The sequence below is a fragment of the Siniperca chuatsi genome, linkage group LG12 (assembly GCF_020085105.1).
Source record: "Siniperca chuatsi isolate FFG_IHB_CAS linkage group LG12, ASM2008510v1, whole genome shotgun sequence".
In the NCBI taxonomy this organism is placed as follows: Eukaryota; Metazoa; Chordata; class Actinopteri; order Centrarchiformes; family Sinipercidae; genus Siniperca; species Siniperca chuatsi.
The window spans coordinates 2,791,150-2,810,689 of NC_058053.1; the positions used below are offsets into that span (position 1 = coordinate 2,791,150).

Sequence of the window (19,540 nt, forward strand, 5' to 3'; positions counted from 1 at the left end):
CAGTCTTGGGGTGGATGACAGAAAAGATCTCATGGGCTACCTGAGACACGCAGGCTGAACAACAGTGCTGAAGTGTTGGTGGGTTTAGAGAGATGGGAGGAAACTAGTGGGTGCGTACTGGTAATAAATTCTCTATGAAACTCTACGCTGGAGATAGCTGAAGCTGCCAAAATCACAACCGTTTTTATTGCCTTTGCTGGAGTCATGATTCATTCCCCCTCTCCTAAACCACAGCACACAGAGCCACTTCACATGGTGTTTTGTTGTGAGCGCTAAATGTGGTGCATTTAAAGAGAAAATTAAGAATAATACAGTGGCAGCATGTGGCACCCTTTCCCCACAGAAAGAACAAGAGTTGGTTGATGAACATCACAACTGTGCCACATGTGGATCATTATCAAGAGCCAGGCAGGACCTGTTAAAACTTCAATGTGCTCTTAGATTGGTGCTTTGAGGCAGGGCAAAGGGAAAATGCTTTCTAATCAAGGCCTTGCAAAAACAAAAGCCACAATGCCTAAACTCTAAGAAAACCATCTCCAACCTAAGGAGACAGATGGTTTATGTTTGTTTGTTTCTATTGAAGGGAAGACCAAATTAAATATTGAAATAATTATATGATAAGTAGTCACTCTTTGTTTGTTTAGTACACAAAAGCTGAGCAACAATTCCCTCTGGGGATTCTACATCAGACATTCTAAGACGTATAAAACAACAACATTTTCTAGGTTTAATAAATGGAATTCAGCGCTGGAAACAGGCTGGAAAAATTTACCAAGGTTTTTTTTCCTTTTTGAATCAAGTCAAGATAAGCGTACAAGACTACCCTGGATTTGCTCTGGAGCCTGGAGTTTGGCGCGAGTCCACACTGTAATTGCTTCACCATGTCGCCACTCAATTGCACCGTCACTAAGACTGAGATAGCATATGGAACTCGCTCCCATTTTCGGGAATCTTATTTTAGCCTTCCAAAATGTCAAGGTTTGACGAAATCCCACTGTTATCATCACGGTCGAAGTTTGAACAAGAAATACTTAACTGACAGTGTCTTCAATTTGTTCCCCAAATGTTTCATTTTGCATGTTGATGGAAGCTCTCTGGCAGTAATTCAGTCTAGAAATGGGCTCAATGACAGAGTACAGTTATACAGTACAAAGGTCTATAGTCAGAATTCTTAAGTATGGGTCACCAAACATGGGTCTGTTATAATAATACAGTATAGATTTTATAATTAGAATGTAAAAATGTTTTAGTTTGAATTGTCTATGGTATGATGCCGCAGATTGAAATTATTCAACATCTATGTCACAAATAATGATGCGGTTGCTGACAACAGGCTTAAAGCTCCAGTGTGTAACATCTAGGAGGAGCTATTGGCAGAAATGGAATATGATTTTCATAAGTATGTTTTAATTAGTGTATAATCACCTGAAAATAAGAATTGTTGTGTTTTCATTACCTTAGAAAAAGCTGTTTATATCTACAGAGGAAGCGGGTCCCCTTCCACGGAGGTCCCCATGTTGCACCGCCATGTTTCTACAGTAGCCCAGAACGCACAAACCAAACACTGGCTCCAGATTGGGCCTTTCGTGTTTTTCGTGAGTTTCGCAGCCACCGTAGTTTCTCCTACATGCTTGGAAGGGGAGGGTGAGGCGAGCAGTATTCAAATGCCACTAAATCCTACACACTGGACCTTTTAAAGGCGTACACCAAGGATACACAACTTGGAAACTACCCCTCATGTTTAACATCGAGTGCCCCTGTAAGAAAGAAAATGGTACTTGAATAGTTATAGAATAGTATATGAAATAAATTTTAGGTTTAGATTTTAGTAATTTATACTGAAAATAAGACATCTGTCACTCTCTGACACTGATATTGAGTCCTATCTTCCATGAAGTAATACTTTGCCTGAATTTCCTTTTCACATGCACAAAAATTGTGCTTTCAACTCTTGTACAAATGAGGCTCTCATCTCTGTAATCAGAGCTCAGTCGCCTACTTCTCTTTTAGTTTCAGGTTGCATTGGGGACCAGGGATATAGGGAGTTCAGACCTAAATCGGAACCTGCATGCTTTAGCTGAGTTATCAACTACTTGATTGTATCACTGTCATCGCCATTTCCATTCATCCCCCCCGAACCAGCCTGTAACTTTTTGATCAAATGCCTCAGTGTGGAATTGGATTCTTTTATTTTGACATTTGCGTGTTCTGGCATATTCGCTGAAATAATGTAAGGGTATATCTTCGTAGTTTAGAGCCAATTAACACACAATGTAGTCCAGATGTAGAGGGAATGTATACTATGAGTCAATGGGAATCCAAATGACTAATATGAGTCAGTTTCTTTTCACTTGTTCCATATAAAAAGTGGAAGCTGTGAAGGCAGACATAACCCTTTTGTTTTACATCCCCATTGACATATTTAGAAGAGTAATTTCATTTTGTCATTAATTGTTTAATCACCAAATTAAAGTATCTGGTATGACAGGTAGATCCTTTGTGATCACTAACAGCTTTGCTTAGCTTTGACAGAGCCTATTGAACACTATGAATAACTTGGACAGTCCACATTCTTTATATATTCTTCTCCAGGGACTTGAAGTAGACAAGGTCTATCCGCATCGTGTCAATGCCCCAATCTACTAATTATCATAAATTAGGGCTTGTATAACGAAGCTAATTTGGCTCTATTGTGGAACAGAAATCTGCTGAATTTAATAGTTGAATTGCAGTCTTGAGAATGTAACACCATTCAGTCAGAGACTTCTTCCTTTTGTGTTGCAGCAGGCAATGGCATTGGCATTAGTGTATCAGCTTAGTGATAGTGAGAAGTATTACAAGGTTATAAATCACTAATGGCTAAAGGTGCACCTGTATGAATATGATTGGACATTACTAGACAGCTGGTAGCCAAGCAGCTGATGAATAAGCCACTGATAGTGAAGCATGAATGAAGCAGCTGATGCCAATCAGCTGATGGAAGTGCTCTGCCTGAACTAATGCAAGACATTACAAGTAAAAGTCCAGCATTTTTAATATTACTTCAGCAAAATACCATCAAAAGTACGCAGCTATTATGTAGTAGAATGTTCCATGTCAGTTTTAGGTCATCATATATATTATATTATTGGATTACTGAGTCATTAACATGTAAACAGCATTATAATGTTGTAGATGGTCGAGCTGGACTACTTTATATCCTGTTGGGTAGTTTTATCTATGAAAATGCATAATATTGTAAAAGCTGATCGTATGTATGTAAAATCATAACCTGTAGTATATGTAATATAACCTGAATGTAGTGGAGCAACAATTGTATTGGAGGAGCAGAAAATAGAAGTGCTAAAGTAAAGAAGTTTCTCAAAGAGTTCTGTATATGTCATGACGCACATCAGTATCATAATGGTGTAATGCATGTGTATGTATTCACAAGGGTGCAAAAGTGTTTATGGGCATAAACTTGACCCATGTAAGGTGTTTTTCCAGGCCTTACCGACCAGCCTGTCTTAAACCAATATTACCCCTTGCCACCAGTGTATTTTAAGGGAAGAGAGAGCACACACTCCCTCCATCCTCTGACAGTGTTTACTATGCTGTTGAGATTGCTCCGAGGACTGGGTGAACAAAATTTAGCGAAGGAGTCTCAATTGACTCCCGGGCTTTATTCCAAACATGGCAAGCCCGGCCCTCAGTCGCAATCCTATTAGCAGTTACAGCTTGGCTTTACATGCTGCTGCCTGCTCTCAACATCAGATATACCTGATCACGGTGCATTTTTTTCAAATGTTGTTTTTGTAGAAATACCAATTATCATGTTTGTTTTTAATTCCCTCACATGGTAATGAAGGTGCATAAGAATGGGAAATTTAAGCTGAAAGAGCTGCCATAATTTCAGCTGCTCAGTGGTCATCAGCAGAGGTCTGTGGTTAAACTGTGCAGATTCCCAGTGTGAATGTGTGTAATTGTGTAAATGTTAAACAGAGAACTGAGGGAAGTTTACAAAACAGGGTGTATGCACGCCAAACTGGGCAAGGGACAAAACTGATATTACAATAATCCTAAAATTATGTTTTAATAGCTTAGAGAATCACATCAAACTGACTAAATTCATATTGCTTGGAGATGCATGATAGAAACCTAATTAAATTAAACACATTTGTTTTGTATTTTCTGTTTTATTTTTTTGTTTGTTACATTTTGCCATTCATTATTCCCATATTCCATCATAATATAATTAATATTGAAACAGGATCATTGTTATCCAGCTCGAAGCAAAACCCTTATGAATAAAAGTTACATTACAAAACTGCAGAGCAACTTCTTTATGATTTAGCGCCCTTCCTGACCATATCTATACTAGTGTTTGTCAGATAAAGGAGATTCCCCCACAGGCTTACCCAGAGGTGACTCAACTCTCTCAGCTTCACACAGGGGAAGCAGCGTGTTGGCTAATTTTATCACACAATGCAAACTGTTTGTCAGAGCAGCTCCAGTGACAAATGATTCCTTATCTTGAGGGCTGTTGTTTGTTGTTGCTGAGTAATGTCCTGGCCACTTGCTCTTGTCTCTGGAGCCTTCAGGGGCTTCAGCTGCCCTGCTGTCAACTGTCAGGAACCACATTCACATTACAGTCATGTGCACATGTGTACACACCTGAGCACACACAATCGAAGATGCTCAGGATTTCAAGTACAGCGCTGCAGAAAAACAAACTTTCTTTGATTTGTGCACAAACTCAGGTGTCATTTACCTTGTAGGCTAACTGTTATCTGTGTTTGCCATTTCCTCTCTCTTAAGCTTTCCACCACTCAGCTTGATGGCCTTTTCATTTGCCTGCATACAATCTAATGAAGACAGACATGTAGACTAACACAGAGCAAGCTCCTTTTCTCTTTCAATGTCACAAATCCTTCTCCTTCTTATAAACGGTTCGACCCTATTGCTAGAGAGGGACTGATGAAAGCGACATGTGTTACTCATAGGGCCCCTTGTTTATTTGACTTCCATACTTGCATTAAAGCTAAGTAAACATATCAACTGCCCTCCAGGCTGCTTTCACAGCGCCACCCTTACTGCCAATGGTAGCTGCAGGGAGGAGAGATACATCTCCCTCTCAGTGAGTGAACCACTGATTAATGTCATTCAGCACTGATAAAAGGATTTTGTGTGTTTTATATTTCAGAATAATAAGTCTTTGCATCTGGAAAAAAACCTCTTTACTTTCTCTTTCACAAGAGAAAGTAAAGATGATGTTTTTTTGTGCAAAAAGGAGCTTCTCTGCCCAATGGCCCTTTAGTAATCCTGGCACCCCACTGCAAAGAAACATTAAAATCACATGTTTTGTGACCTGGCAGATCCCAGAGGTCGTGGCCCTAATAATTCATGCCATTGTTGACTCCATGCCCTGTTCTTCTTCCGATTTTCTTTCCTCTTTGCTTATCACTGTATAATCCGTCTCTCTTCGCTTCTTCCTTCACTGTAGCCTGAAGCCAGGCAGTCTTGTTTATTGTTTTTCCATCTGAACCACAAGGGACAGGTAGGAAACCTGATTCTGTTTAAATTTACCAATAACCAGTAGCACTTCCTGTGCTGTCCAACAAAGGCACAAAACCTACGCTCCAGTCATTCCGACCTTCTATAACACGGGTTCCTCAGCTCCTAAACTGCTCCACTGTCCAACAAACAGATCGATCAGACAAGTACAAGTGAAAAATGCCCATTTTCAGACCACTAGGCTTTCCATGCTGAGCCATCGGACTACTTCCTTTCACCGATTCTGTATAAAACAAGCAGGATGCTTTGACAAAGAGCCTCATGTCAAAGAGCTAGAGGGAGAAGTTGGTACTGAATGGGAGACGTTTCCCCATAACTGTGTGGCCATGTAGGGTTTGATACTAGCTACGCAAGACTGCACTGTTGCAGTGTTATAAAATGAAATTAGATCATATATCAATCCTCTATCCGTGTGTGTGTGGGTAGGTGTGGGGCTCGTGGCTGTCACTGTGATAGGTTAGGAGTTGCTAGGGCTGGGTATCAGTACTCTATACCTTTTTAAGGTATCGACTGAAATAACCCAGTACCAAGTAGTATCGAAACGTCTCCAGTCAAACGATACCTGCATTTGATCCTTTTTGTACCAACATCTAGAAAAAATGACTATTTGTACGGTTTTGCTTGCAGCCAATCACCGCAAGCACAGAGCTCTGATATCAGTTTTGAGTCCATCTAGCTGAAACAACAATCAGAATCAGAAATACTTTATTGATCCCCAAGGGGAAACTCTTTCGTTACAGCTGCTCACTATCACGTCAGTGCACACTTGAACATCAGATGCATGCCATAGTTTACAGCTCATGACAGCAGGAATATACAGTAGGGTTAGCTAATGCTGTTGGTCTACACTTTGTATGCTTTAACCACAGATTTAGTTTACATTAATTCCAAAAATTCATCTGAAAAAGTTGGGGTGTGTATCTATTTCCCTCAATTCGATATGTATCTAGATACATGGTCCAGCATCTTATACAAAAACAATACAGATACATTTGTAATGATACAATGCACTGGAGTTCAAAGGGATTTTATATTGATTCAAGATTAGAGATTATTTGATATTTAATTTGTTATTTTAGCAATCAAGTTAAGATAACAAGCTACAAAGTTTGCTAATTGACCGTTAGCAGCAGTGGGCACGGTAAAGTCTGACATTTGCAGGTTTTTGGTGTATTTCGGTCGGAACTGTCAATGTATATAAAGACAGATCACTCTATAGTGTCAAGAAACACTTAATTCAAGTCACTTTTTGAAACAAGATATTGTGTTTCTGTTTAGCAGATAATCCTATCCAGAGCAATTTACAGTGGAAGAGAGAGCCAGCCAAGTTAGAGGGGCTTTAGGCTTTGGGATGGTCATTCTAACTTAGTGGTTTCAGATATATTACATATCACATATAACAACCGCTATCAACTGCATCTTTTCCTTGTAAAACATGGACCCTAAAATGAGGGTCACTTCACAAAAAGAGAGAGCAGGGCAGCATTATCAGACTGGGGGGGGGACCAGTTGGTCAGTGGCCCTCTGACCTGCTTCACAGCTGTTTCTTGTTAGTGCTTTAAAACAAATTCCCAGAGTGAGATGGTTTCCACGCTGAATCCTGCCCAGAAGAAAGAGGCCAGACAAGAAGGAGGTTTACAAGACCCCGCTGCTGTGTGTGCGTGTCTTTGTGTGTATATACACAGCCCAGTCTTAACGTTTTATCTTATCAGGATAGATGACCTGAAAGCGCAGGGTCCTGCACTTAAGATGCTCTGCCCTGTGTTATGCGCGCCACCAACAGTCAGCTGAGTTGGTCTTGATTTCTTCAAAATCTATTTCCAGCTTTAAAAGTATCAACCCTTAACTGAGTTTCAATAACACTCAGAGGATGTTTACAGTTATTTAGTGAGAGTCGACCTTTGATTCAACCGTTGCCGAATATAAACAGATGTAAGTAAGCCTTATCTTAGATGGTACAGGGTACACACACAGTGAAACACGGAATAAAATACCCTCGCTTATAGTCTTAATGCAACGATATGGTGGACCAAATGTTTTTGACAGTTTATTCTCACCTGTCAGCAGCCTTTTAAAATACTAAGAATTGGTCAGCTTTGTAATGCAAACACACATGAAGGGAAAGTAGAGGGATGTTCACTGAGTCCTACACTTAAGTCTGAAATGGGCCACATGTTTTTAGAGCTGCTGTAAACTTTGTTGCTATTAATGTCACTATGAAACTAATGGATATCAGTCGTTTATTTAATAAAAGCTCCATGCTAATGGGTATAAACATTTTTAGGGACATGAATTATTTTAAAGGTCCCTCAAGAAGAATTTACCTCTGGCCTTTTTAAGCCTAAGTCGGCCTGTGTCTTAAATAACATTGGTGTCTTCACCGTTCAAAAGGGAAGCTGTTGTGTATCATTCTGTTAGACCACAGACACATCTAACGGAGTCAGCGTGGCAGTTTGATGGAGACCAGGTCAGGTCCGTCCAGGAGATACTCCCAAACCTCCTGCTCGGGCCTGGAGAGCAGTCTCCCCGGGGGGCGCCTCACCTCATGATGACCCCCAGCTAAGACAGCTTTAGATTGATGTGCACTGCCTCCTTCTCCCACACATTGTGTGCTGTTTTGGGTATTTCCTCTGCCTTTCCCTTCTTTCCTTTAAAGAATAAAGCCCTGTTTACAAGTCGGGGAGGGGGAGTGCTGAGCTTGCGCTGAGGATGCCGTCATAGGGCGCCGAGGACGCTCTTTGTGTGAACTGGCAGCTTGTTCATCAGCTGTGTCTGAGAGGTTAAAGGGCTCAGGGGAGACAGAGGAAAGCTCTGAGTTCCCGCCGTTTGAAGTGACTTGGCTTGATTGGTGCGTTTACACTTGCCAGAAACTGGCAAGCAAATTCTGTTCAGACCTGAGAGTGTGGAACAGATTGATGAAGTCACACATAAACTAAAATGTTTGTGTTGTTTTGATGAGTGGGAATAGCAACATATAATAGTGACAACTCAATATTCAAAGTATCACTCCACTCTTGTGTGCATTTACAGCACGATGGAGACTCCCCAACTGGGACCAAGGTTTTATCTTGTTTTTCCTTGCATCCCCCAGAATTGGCCACCAGTTTATTCTTACCATCGCAGCAACAATAACAAACCCAGTGCATTAATTACTCGATCAGGCCTGCACCTGTGCTCTAAAGGGGCCAGGTGATAAATCAGAAGTCTACACAGAAAGCTGATCATCCTGACACCTCATCAGTGTTCACAGAGAGCCCCGCTGCCTGCCACAAGGAGAGGCTTGCTAAGCCAAGCTACCTGTACACTAACACCACACACTCACACATGAAGGATACACCCAGCCCCACTAAACGCCTAACACTCCGGGTGATGCATGGTGGTCGTTAGGCAATGATCCCCATGTGCTGCTGCTGGACACCAGTGATTATACTACCATTTCCAAGTTGAAAATCTTGTAACTCTGATTTTTGTGATTTTAGTTGACTGTGGGTCTCAGTGGGCTGACATCGTAACATTTTGCTGGTGCGCTTTTGGAATAAGATCAATGCCGTATAAGGAAAGGCATTGACATTTTGGAGGTGCAAGCATCTGCGTGCCTTGCTACTTCCCTTGGTACCTATTTTACACTGAATGGACGTTAGTACCACCAGCTAATGGCAACCCAGGTGAGATAAGGTCTTGGTAGCACTCAGTCTTTAGAACAATTAGGAGAGGCGGTGCAGCACCTTGCAGCCCAGGTGATGGATCACACTGGTGGTGGGTTCGCAGGGTTGACGCTGAGACTAAGGAGTGATTGACTGAGGCAGGCATGCAGATTTGACAGAGACTGATCGCAGAGTAGAACTTCCAGCTGGGTCTGAGTGGGAACTGTAAACACACCGGGACAGAACGGGGGCAACAGAGGCTCGGGCAGCTACACAACAGCCCCCCCGCAAGGTGACACAACACAACTTAATGGTATGTTGATCCGTGTCTGTTGGAAATATATATAGGCAACTGTTTGATAAGGCAACAATATGTCAAATGTGTGTTTGCTGTTCAGCTTGTTGTAGAGCTGCCGCCAAGTGGCCAAAAAAGTGATTAGTGCTGCTTTAATACTAGTGCAGATACAGTACCTGAGTTTTGGTACCTCACTTTGAGGAATACAAACATGCTCTTATTGGAAACCTATTTCTCATTAGATAAAAGAATAAAAGCAAACCTTCTCAACCTTTTGGTATTTGACAGTTTTAAGTAGTATGTACTTTGGACAAATTTCAGTCTGTACTATAAAAGTGCTGAGGTTCAAAACCCAGCCCCAGCCACAACTACTGACTAATGGACATTGTTATATTTGAAGTATAAACATCTGATTTCATAATGTGCTATAAAAAAGTTACAAGCTTCAAGCACCATGCCCTATTTACAATGCTGACTCAAAACCTCTGGAAAACAACTGTGTTAGTCTTCCCAGGGAGTGAATGTTTGATGTGTACATCATACATATACATGCTTTGTACAAGTTCACAGGGACTGATGAATGAATTTCCGCTCAAACCATCTTGTGTCATTACAGAGATCATTGGCCTAATCCACTTACCTTCTGCCCAAAATCCCCCTATCAATAAAAAAGGTATCATTTTACCCTCCCTGAGGGCTGTTAAAAGTAAAGAGCCATTCTGTTAAGACTTCCTTTCATAGATGGCAGTGGTTCCGTGCTCTCCTGTAAGCCTCTAATCCCTCTGTCGCCATCACTCGCCCATGTACTGCCCTAGAGGAAACGACGTCTTGCAAACTAAACCTGCAGGTTTCATGTTGTGTGTGTAGTGCATGATTCTCGGATTAGGCTAAACACACACTTTTTATTAACTTTGGGCATAACACTTGCTGTAGTGTGTTTTGTGTGTGTGTGTGTGTGTGTGTGTGTGTGTGTGTTTTAAAAAAAGACATGTCTGTTGAGCCTCAAAGTAACATGTTTGTGTTTGTCTCACTCACTCATGATGGTTGCTTACTGAGAGTGAGCTGCAGAACAAATCAGTGTCTGTGTGTGTAATTGTGAGTGTGTGAGTGTGTATGCATGCACATGAGCATTTGTGTATAGCCGTTGGCACAGCACTGTGTAGTTAGGACCCAGGCCAACTTTTTCTGCTGGAATTTCCTGTCTGAATTGAGCACCCCCACCTCTCCTGCTCCTCTGCTCTTCACTTCTCTCTCTCTCTCTCTCTCTCTCTCTCTCTCTTTCTCTCTCTCTCTCTCTCTCTCTCCCTGCCCCTTTCTCTCAAAAGCACGACAAAGGATTTTTTTTCCTGAAATTATTCCTGGCCTGGTCTGGCCTCTCAGGGCATTATTATTATTATCGTTGAGTACTTCCTCAAAGACATGAGCCCACTCCACTCTCCACTTCAGCATGGTCCTGATCTGGGGCTTCATTTGGACATAATGAGAGAGTGCATTTCCTTCTTCTTTCTCTGAGTCATGAGACTCGAAGGGGCCTTTGTTAACATCGAACACCTGGCATTGTCTTTAGTGAGAGATCAAACCAAAGCTTTAAGATGCAAACTAAAAAGGAGGAGAGGATGTGGGGCTCTAACCCTGCTGCTTGGCAGGATGTTTGGCACTTCTGGAGCCTCATTATGGGGGCTAGGGGGGCAAAGATATGTTCAGTCTTAAAACAAACACGTTATGAGAGATCAGAGCAGATATGGTGCCTGAAAACGACCACCAGTTAAAGGTTCCCGTGGGTTGGATTGATTTATGATATAAGTTTACATCAACACAAAAGCCCCCCAGTGAACTGTGCACAGTGCACTTAACTGCATTTTGGGCCCTTGCCATGATTTACAAAATTAGCACCTTGTGGTAAAACATAGCCTTGCTGACAACGACAAAGAACCAATGGACCTTTAGTAATAGTTTACATGATTACCTATCTGAGTTAATGACCTTTTCTAGGTAACACATTTTGTTACTAGTCATCCCAACTTTAGTATGCTGTCTGTATTGTAGGTGACATATTGTATACACAAACCAAAACAGTAAACTATGACAGACCTGAAAGTGAGGCATCATGGTTGTGATATCAAGCATTTCCTAAGCCGTTGAAACTACGCAAAAGGCGCCATCAGTGAGGGCGTGTTGTTTCAGGTACTGGTGAGACAATGAAACAGATTTCAGACAGTCCAGTTTGAGCGGTAGATCCATGATTTTGAGTAAGAATTTTACAACTCCGGAAAGTTACCAAGGTGACCATTGTATCCTTCATCCCAGTTTCCCTTTGTGTTGTCGTAAAAGTTTAGATAAGTTGTACTAATGTCGGCCTAAATCCTCTGCACTGTTTTGGATGTTCAGTATGAAGCCTAGGGTGGAGGAACCCTGCATGTCAACACACCCAAAGGGGACAGACGGGCGGTAAATCAAGAAACTGAGGCGTGTGAATGTACCTGTTGGTAGTTGTCCCTGGAAACAATGCAGCTGTCTGGGTGATGGAAGGACCTGTTCAGCCCTTATTGGCCCCACATCCAGCATTTGGTGGGGGCAAGTTTGTGCATGTGTGAACATGGACTGAACATTAAAGGAGCAGTGTGAAGGATTTAGTGCCATCTAGTGGTGAAATTGCAGTTTGCAACAATTTGAATACCGCTCGCCTCACCCTCCCCTTCCAAGTGTGTAGGAGAAACTACGGTGGCTGCGAAACTCGCGAAAAACGTGAGAGGCCCTAACTAGCCAGTGTTTGGTTTGTGCGTTCTGGGCTACTGTAGAAACATGGCGGTGCAACATGGCGACCTCCGTGGAAGGGGACCCGCTCCCTCTGTAGATATAAACAGCTTTTTCTAAGGTAATGAAAACACAACAATCCTTATTTTCAGGTGATTATACACTAATGAAAACATACTTAAGAATATTATATTCCATTTCTGCCAATAGCTCCTCCTAGATGTTACACGCTGGACCTATAAATCTGGAAACATAAGCACAAATTATTAGATTCATAATCTATGACTTTTTTGTATAGATAAACTGCTGTTTCATTGATAATCAAAAGAAAATCTAAGAAAAATACATCCCAACACAAGTGCAATGCAAAGCAATGAGCACTTAGCAGAAAACATTAACAAAAAGTTAAAAAAGTTTTACAGTTTAACTGATCAACTCTTCAACATGTCTAAAAGATGCCACTGTGCTGGCCTAACTTCCAGCACATCCTTGCTGTTTTTGTCATATTCTAGTCTCCTTGTCCCGTGCCCTCCCCACCCGCTCCACCAGAGATGTGCCAGGCAGCACAAGCAGGGGGCACCTCTCACACAAAGCCTGAACTTCTGGCTCCACTTGTGAAACAAAGCTCAAACTCCTTTTCCCAGCTCTCACTCCCTCTCACTCATTTACTGGGTGCCTCTTTTGGCTTTGTAACACACAAGTTGACTCGGAATTGGCCGCCTGTCTCGCGCACAAAAGCAAGGGAGGGTCTCTGGCTGAGATCCAGCGGCATAGATCTTGATAGAAACACAGAGCCCTTGGCCTTCTGAGCTCAAAGACGAGAGGAGACAAGGGGCGCGGGGCACCAGATGGATTTTTACAACTCACTTTGGTTTTGCAGACAATTTTCTCTGTGTGCAGTGGAACATTTTGACTTTGAGACTTATTTTGCCTCATTAATTTTACTGATGTGAAAATGTGCCATGTCTATAGTTTGTGAAGTAGAAATTCCTGCAGAAATGATCCTAGCATGTTTTGAAGACATGTCTTCTGGCAATACTAATCATGCTGTAAGCTGAACTGAAAAATCAAGTTTTTACGGCTAGTGTGTTCTTCTTTTACTTTTCTAGACAGACACTATCTTATTTTCTTTAATGTGAAGAAATGCAGGCAATAGCAGAGTCTTTTCAGGAAAGGACTATTTTTGGCACAACCTTCATGTTTTGCTTTACAAAAACAGGAACTGAACATGTCATTTTGGCAGTGCGTCAGTAATGGAAGGCCCATGCACTGAGTTTTTAAAGGGAAAACAATTGTTGGGTAATGCTTGTTGTCAAATGTTTCACAGTTCAGAGCTGCCTTCAGGGAAACTCTCATCTCCCAGTCATGTGTAATCCCGTCAGAATTAACTAAGAACAAGATGGGACAACGTCATGATGATTACTTCAATCACAATAACAAAAGTCTCAATCAGGGTTAAGTAGCAGTAATGTCTGTCTTTGTAATTGGCATCACCTAAAAACAACATCCAGTGTTCTGTCATAGCCTGCAGGCACAGAGTCCTGTTACACCTTGTTTTCACAGCGCTGGCTAGAGCGTTAGGACCCCTAAGGCACATCTCAAACAGGAAGGTGTTTAAAAAATGTAAACTTTGAAAAGAAAATCCATAGGATATTAGAATTGCTGTGATAACAATGACAAACACTGGACTTTAAATGCAAATTCTATGTATTGAAACATGAACTATAGAACACTTCCTTTTCCAAAAATAAATTTTCATGCAGTAAAACAGTAAACAGATGAAGAAATACGTACCTTAATGGCAGAGAACCAGGCATTTATTTGTAACAAGATTAGAGAGGTCTTAATATCTAATTTCCCCTATTGTCCAGCAATATAAACTCAAAACTTCTTCCATATTTACCTGCTGTCTTGATAAAGTCTGTATAATGTACACTCTACTCACCAAATAGTTATACTCACCACTCTGTTGCTCTGAACATCTTTTCTTTAACAGAATTCTAGTTTTTATTCTCTAATTATTTCCAGTCGCTTCCACTTTTCCGTGTTTTTTGGGCTGGACCGCAGCCCGATAAACGCGAAAGTCTGTCCCTGACTTACTAAGTGAGTGAGTGATGAAGATACACCATTGGTTGATCAAGTGTTGGTGTTTCCCAACTCTTTGAAAATGAATAGGCGCGATCAGTCCTGAATTACGTCCTCAGGAGGCTTTTAAGCTTTGTTTAGGCTTGCGGGAGACACCGCGGCCTCCGCAGATGGCGCGTGTGCTTCGAGCGTGCACAGAGGCGTTTATGCTCAACGCGCTATCCATCGCAGTATTCTCCAAAACACCAGGGGGCGAACAAACAAAACATTCTGTGAAGAAGCAAGAAGTCATCGAGTGTTGAGAAGAACGCCATAGACCGACCATGGCCGCACGCTCTGCTATGCAGCTCCTCAGTGCGAGGAAGAATTGTAATTAATTATAAACTTATATCTATTCATGGACATCGCCGTTATATAATCCATGTAAAGAAAGAAGTCAAGTATTTGGAACAATATGTGTATTCTCATGAAACAAAGGTTGAATATCCTGTAAACAATTTGATTCTGCTGGCAAAATATTATTTACTCAAAAGTTTTTCGATTTTTAAAATCTGTTTTTGAAGCATTTAAAAACAAATTGGCCATTCATTACTTTACTTCTTAATTTAAGTTATTTGCTTTTATCAGTCATGTTCTCACTTGTATTGTAATGAACTGATGTTCTTCAGATTGTTGAACCTTTGTATTCAACAAAGTGAGAAAAAAACAAACAAACAAAATAACTTGTTCATCTTGAAGTGAAAAGCCCTGCAGTGTCTCAAAAGCTGGGAGGTGCACGACCACGCGCCACGACGACTTGCGCGCACGACGCAAGTGCGCGATGACATCACTTTTGTCCTCAATTACGTCCTCGTAAGCACATTGACCGTACACGGCCCAGCATAGAATTGTTTCCAATCTTTTAATAAAAAAAACAACAGAAATTTCCCCTCGGGGATAAATAAAGAGCACCGTACACTACCCTACCCTAAACACCATTAATGGAAACACGACACTTCCTGCATAGATGCTTTCACATTAAAAGCCATCAAGTGGTTGTATGGGCATAATCAATCCCTTTCCTGGCAGAAAAAAAACTGCTAAGAGGAATTGATTCAAACTAATAAGTGAAAGAAACTCGTGTGTTTAACTCTGTTAAAAAAAGAAACAGGAAGAATAGTGAGTATGGCCTGACTGTAGTTGTGCTGATTGAATTAGTGCTGTAGAGATGTACATTTTGCTGAATGCACTTGATATGCTTTCTATTAATTCTGGCAACATGTCCTTTGCTCATGGAATATCGGCATCACATTGGTGTGAAAAGACGCACCAGTTCCCCCTTTGTCTGAGAGGACCACTGGGACAGAGATAATGATCTGCTCTCACTGAGCTTTGGCCTTTAACCTTGGGGGTCTCTGCTCCCAGGTCATCCCTGGTTTACTGGACCATACAGCCAAAGAATCCTAATAGCAACCAGGGATTAACCCAAGGGAGCTGCATAACTCTATGCTCTCTATCTCTGTTCCTCCACAGTCACACACACACACACACACACACACACACACACACACACAGAGCTGAATGTGCTCTCAGGATTCTTGCATAGTCATTCTGGGTTGCTGTTTTTGGTTTATTTTCCTGCATCAAACATGCAAAACTTTACCAAATCAAACTGGAGAGAATTAGTAGGCTTTTTGTCTATGATTAGAGCTCTCCTCCTCCTTCAGTCAAGACAGCAATCTCTCCTACTCAGCAGTTGTAATGGCAGTAATTAATGAAGATCGGCTGTGTTGTCCTACTGAGACTTCCCTCGAGCCATCAGACCATTTATGGCAGGAAATGGTGGATTTGTGCATTCTTTGTCTGACACATACACAAAACACATCCATTGTGTAAACCTTGCTTTGGTCTCATTGGATAGAGAGAGCCATTAAGGAACACACAGTTCTCGGGGCAAAAGCCAGTGTAGAAGGTTTCAATTACTGGTGGATTACAGGAACTGTAAAATGGTACAGTTGCATCTCGTGCTGCATCGCAGGCACTAGTCAGGAACTGTATTTCAGCCTTAATAATTGTTTGTCGGGTTCTAGCTTTAAGAAATGTGTCACCATTCACTGTATTGTGGTGTTTTGTTTTTTTTTGTTTGTGACCTTTTCTCTCTTCTTTGTACTCACAGGTGCCCACCACCTCTTCCCCACGTTTCACACACCCATCCCAATCGACATGAGACACCACGAGGGGCGGTACCATTATGAGCCACACCCACTCCATGCCATGCATGGGTAAGTATCATTAGATATCACTAGTCATCCTGAAAACAATAGTCATTGTGGCCCAAACAGTGGCCCACCAGTGGGCCGGTCATTACCAAATCCTGCTGTGGAACATTTTTCAAATCCATAGAACTTTACTTTTTTTATTCTAGTGGAGATTCCAAAGTTTCCAAAGATGCAAAATATGTCAGGCTGACTTTTGGGAAAATGTGCACAAACTTATGTACAAGATGTCTAGAATATTTTCATTTGATTTAATTGAGTCCTTGGTTTGAATACTTCACTTAGTTTAAAAACCATAGAGCTTCATTGAAGAGTTGAGACAAGTTGAGACAGAATCTAATCCACATATGATACTGTAAGACAATGCAGAATACAATGATTTTCCAACCTTACGGCTGGTTATGGGGACAATGGGGGAACTGTATGTTTACAGGTTAATAAAACAAAAAGCATTCTTAAAACTGCAACAAGCAAATTCATATCATAGCAGTCAGCTAAGTTTATAAGTTCTGAATCAGTAAATTGAACACAGCATGGTCGTAGTTATCATTCATACTGGTTTGTGATTGCTTTTTACTAAATAATACCAACCAACAAAGGAGTCATACGATCCTCTTGTCAGCAGCAGGGACGGACCACTCGTTTGTTGCAGCACCACTTGGTGATTAAGGCTAAAAATGCAAACGGTTGGCAGTTCCACTTAAAATTTGGTGATAATGTCTGAAAAGCAAAGGTGGCTCAGTGAGACTTGTGAAGTTGTCACTTTTTATTGTTTTCTCTCAATGCGAATTCACTACTACTCCTTCCTATTTGTCAGCACCAGAGCTGGAAAAAAAATCAGTCCCTCTTTCTGAGCTTCAGTGATGGAGCCAAGTTCAGATACATCAAAGCCAGACAAGATACACAGAGCAAGAGGGAGACAGAGATGAAGAGAGACAAGCCACTTTAGCACAATCCAACAGGCTGCTAACATTGCTTCTCCTATCTCCTCTCCTAACATTTCATGGTGTGGGACTTGGAGAGAAAATGAGGAGCTCTGCCAAGAAGCATCGTCTCTAGTAGAACAGCTCTGCTGAGAGAAAGCCAAGTCAAAGACAATGTTGGGAGAAGTACATAGCTACACTTAAGTAAAATTGGCAGCATTAACTCTAATAGTAGAATTTTATGACACATTATTATTGGCTATTAAAGAAGAAATATGTCAAAATGTATATCACACATTCATGTCGTTAATTTCTAAAAAGAAAAAAACATTAAGTCAGAATGTATTGGTTAGGATAAATAGGCTGGCAGTCCAGCTGTGTGCTTGGTTTTAAAACTTGTATCCTAACCTGACCTACAAAGAAACGCTAGTTTATTTTCTGACTTTATTAATGTGGCATTACCATATAAGTCTGGCCTTCCTAACATTGCCAGGCCGTCTTATGCTTATCTAAAATATTCGAATCCAGGAAGGGAACCCAGGAGGAAGATCAATAGAGGTTTTGTGAGAACTGTGCTGTTACATTTAAATTCAGCAAGATCAGGTGATACACAGTGTCGGCAGAGCTATTCATCACCTGCAAAGCGAGGGAAAGGAGGGGGGGAAAGTGTGGCTGTACACCCGGTCCGTTTGATTTGATTAATGTGATGTGACTCTGACAGAGTGCTTCCACTAATTCATCAAGACCTTGATATAGCTGTCTTTTCCCCAGCATGCACCAAATTCCCCTAATTACCATGTGTCATCCCCGGCGAAATGGAGCAGGGTGTCGGCGCAGGGCGCTTGGTGGCAGCACTTCGTCAGTGGCTGGTTGCTGTGTGTCAGGGTTGTACTTCCTGTCTGAAGGATCGTGCTAACTCCATATGGAGCGCCCTTCATCACTGTTTGCACGTAACATAATGAGGGCTGCAGGTCATTCTGTCACAGCTGTCATAATGCCGAGCCTGCAGTACTCACTGCTTTGTTACCCGCCTTGCTCCCTGGCTGATAATGCAGGGGAATAGACTGGGGTATTCTGTGACTAAGTAGGCCAATGCACAGACCCCATGTGTACAGTAGCTTTGAGCCCAAGTGCAGCCTGTGTTACACATCATTTCCCAAATATCTTTTATGCTTCTTGTCAATATATGCTGTTTAAAAAAGCTGAAATACAAAAGGTTTGATTTGTTTGGCATTGGTGGTTTATTCCTTTGCATATAGTAGCAACTGTTATACTCCACCGATGATTTAGCATCGCACCCCTGTAACATTGTCAGACTCACGACGGACAGTAAGCTGACAACAAAGTAATTCGTACGACATGCCGCCCAACTGGCCAAAAATTTTTAGCTATTCCAAATGTTCAGACTGACCATGGCCCGTACAATCCACCTCTATTCAAAAGCTGTGACACACACAGGTGGCTGGACAAAATCTCCTGGGCAATATAAATCCATTTTATACGTGTTACCCAGGATTGCAGTGTCAGTATATAAAGCATCTTTACATATCCCATCTTTAAGCACATTTCTTAATGCTTGATCCAGGATTTAATATTAGTAACCTTTCGGTTGTGGTCTCCCTGCCTTTCACGAACTTAGCATTCCAGAGAGAAGAAACATGCCATAACAGAACTGTCTCTGGAACACATTAGGAAGAGCCTCTCGTGGGATGACAGTAGAACTTGGACTAAGAGACAGCACTGTTTGTTGCATATTGTGGAGTTGGGCATCTTCTGTGCGGACCCACAAGCCAGGAAAGCCAGCCACCGTGCCAGCATGTTTGACCGGGTAATTAGCATCCAAAATCCAGCCTTCCGTTCCCAGAACCTCAACGACAACGCAGCGGATGAGAAAAACAGATCCCCCGCTCATTCCACAGCCCATATTTATGCTTTTTGGGAAGCAGTCGGGGGCCAAATTGCAGCACTGAAAAGTTGAAATATGCCCAAGGTTTTTGTGTGGCAGAGCTGTGGCCTACACCGCCCCTGTAC

General features: G+C 41.7%; 1 protein-coding gene across 2 annotated transcripts in view; it reads left to right on the forward strand.

The window, feature by feature from the left end:
• Nucleotides 1-19,540, forward strand: part of gli2a (GLI family zinc finger 2a) — an 88,056-nt gene that overhangs the window by 32,901 nt on the left and 35,615 nt on the right. For both annotated transcript variants that reach the window (XM_044216611.1, XM_044216610.1), the window contains one exon: nucleotides 16,487-16,592. In XM_044216611.1, coding sequence (XP_044072546.1) covers nucleotides 16,487-16,592 — 106 coding nt within the window. The remainder of the gene's footprint in view (nucleotides 1-16,486; nucleotides 16,593-19,540) is intronic.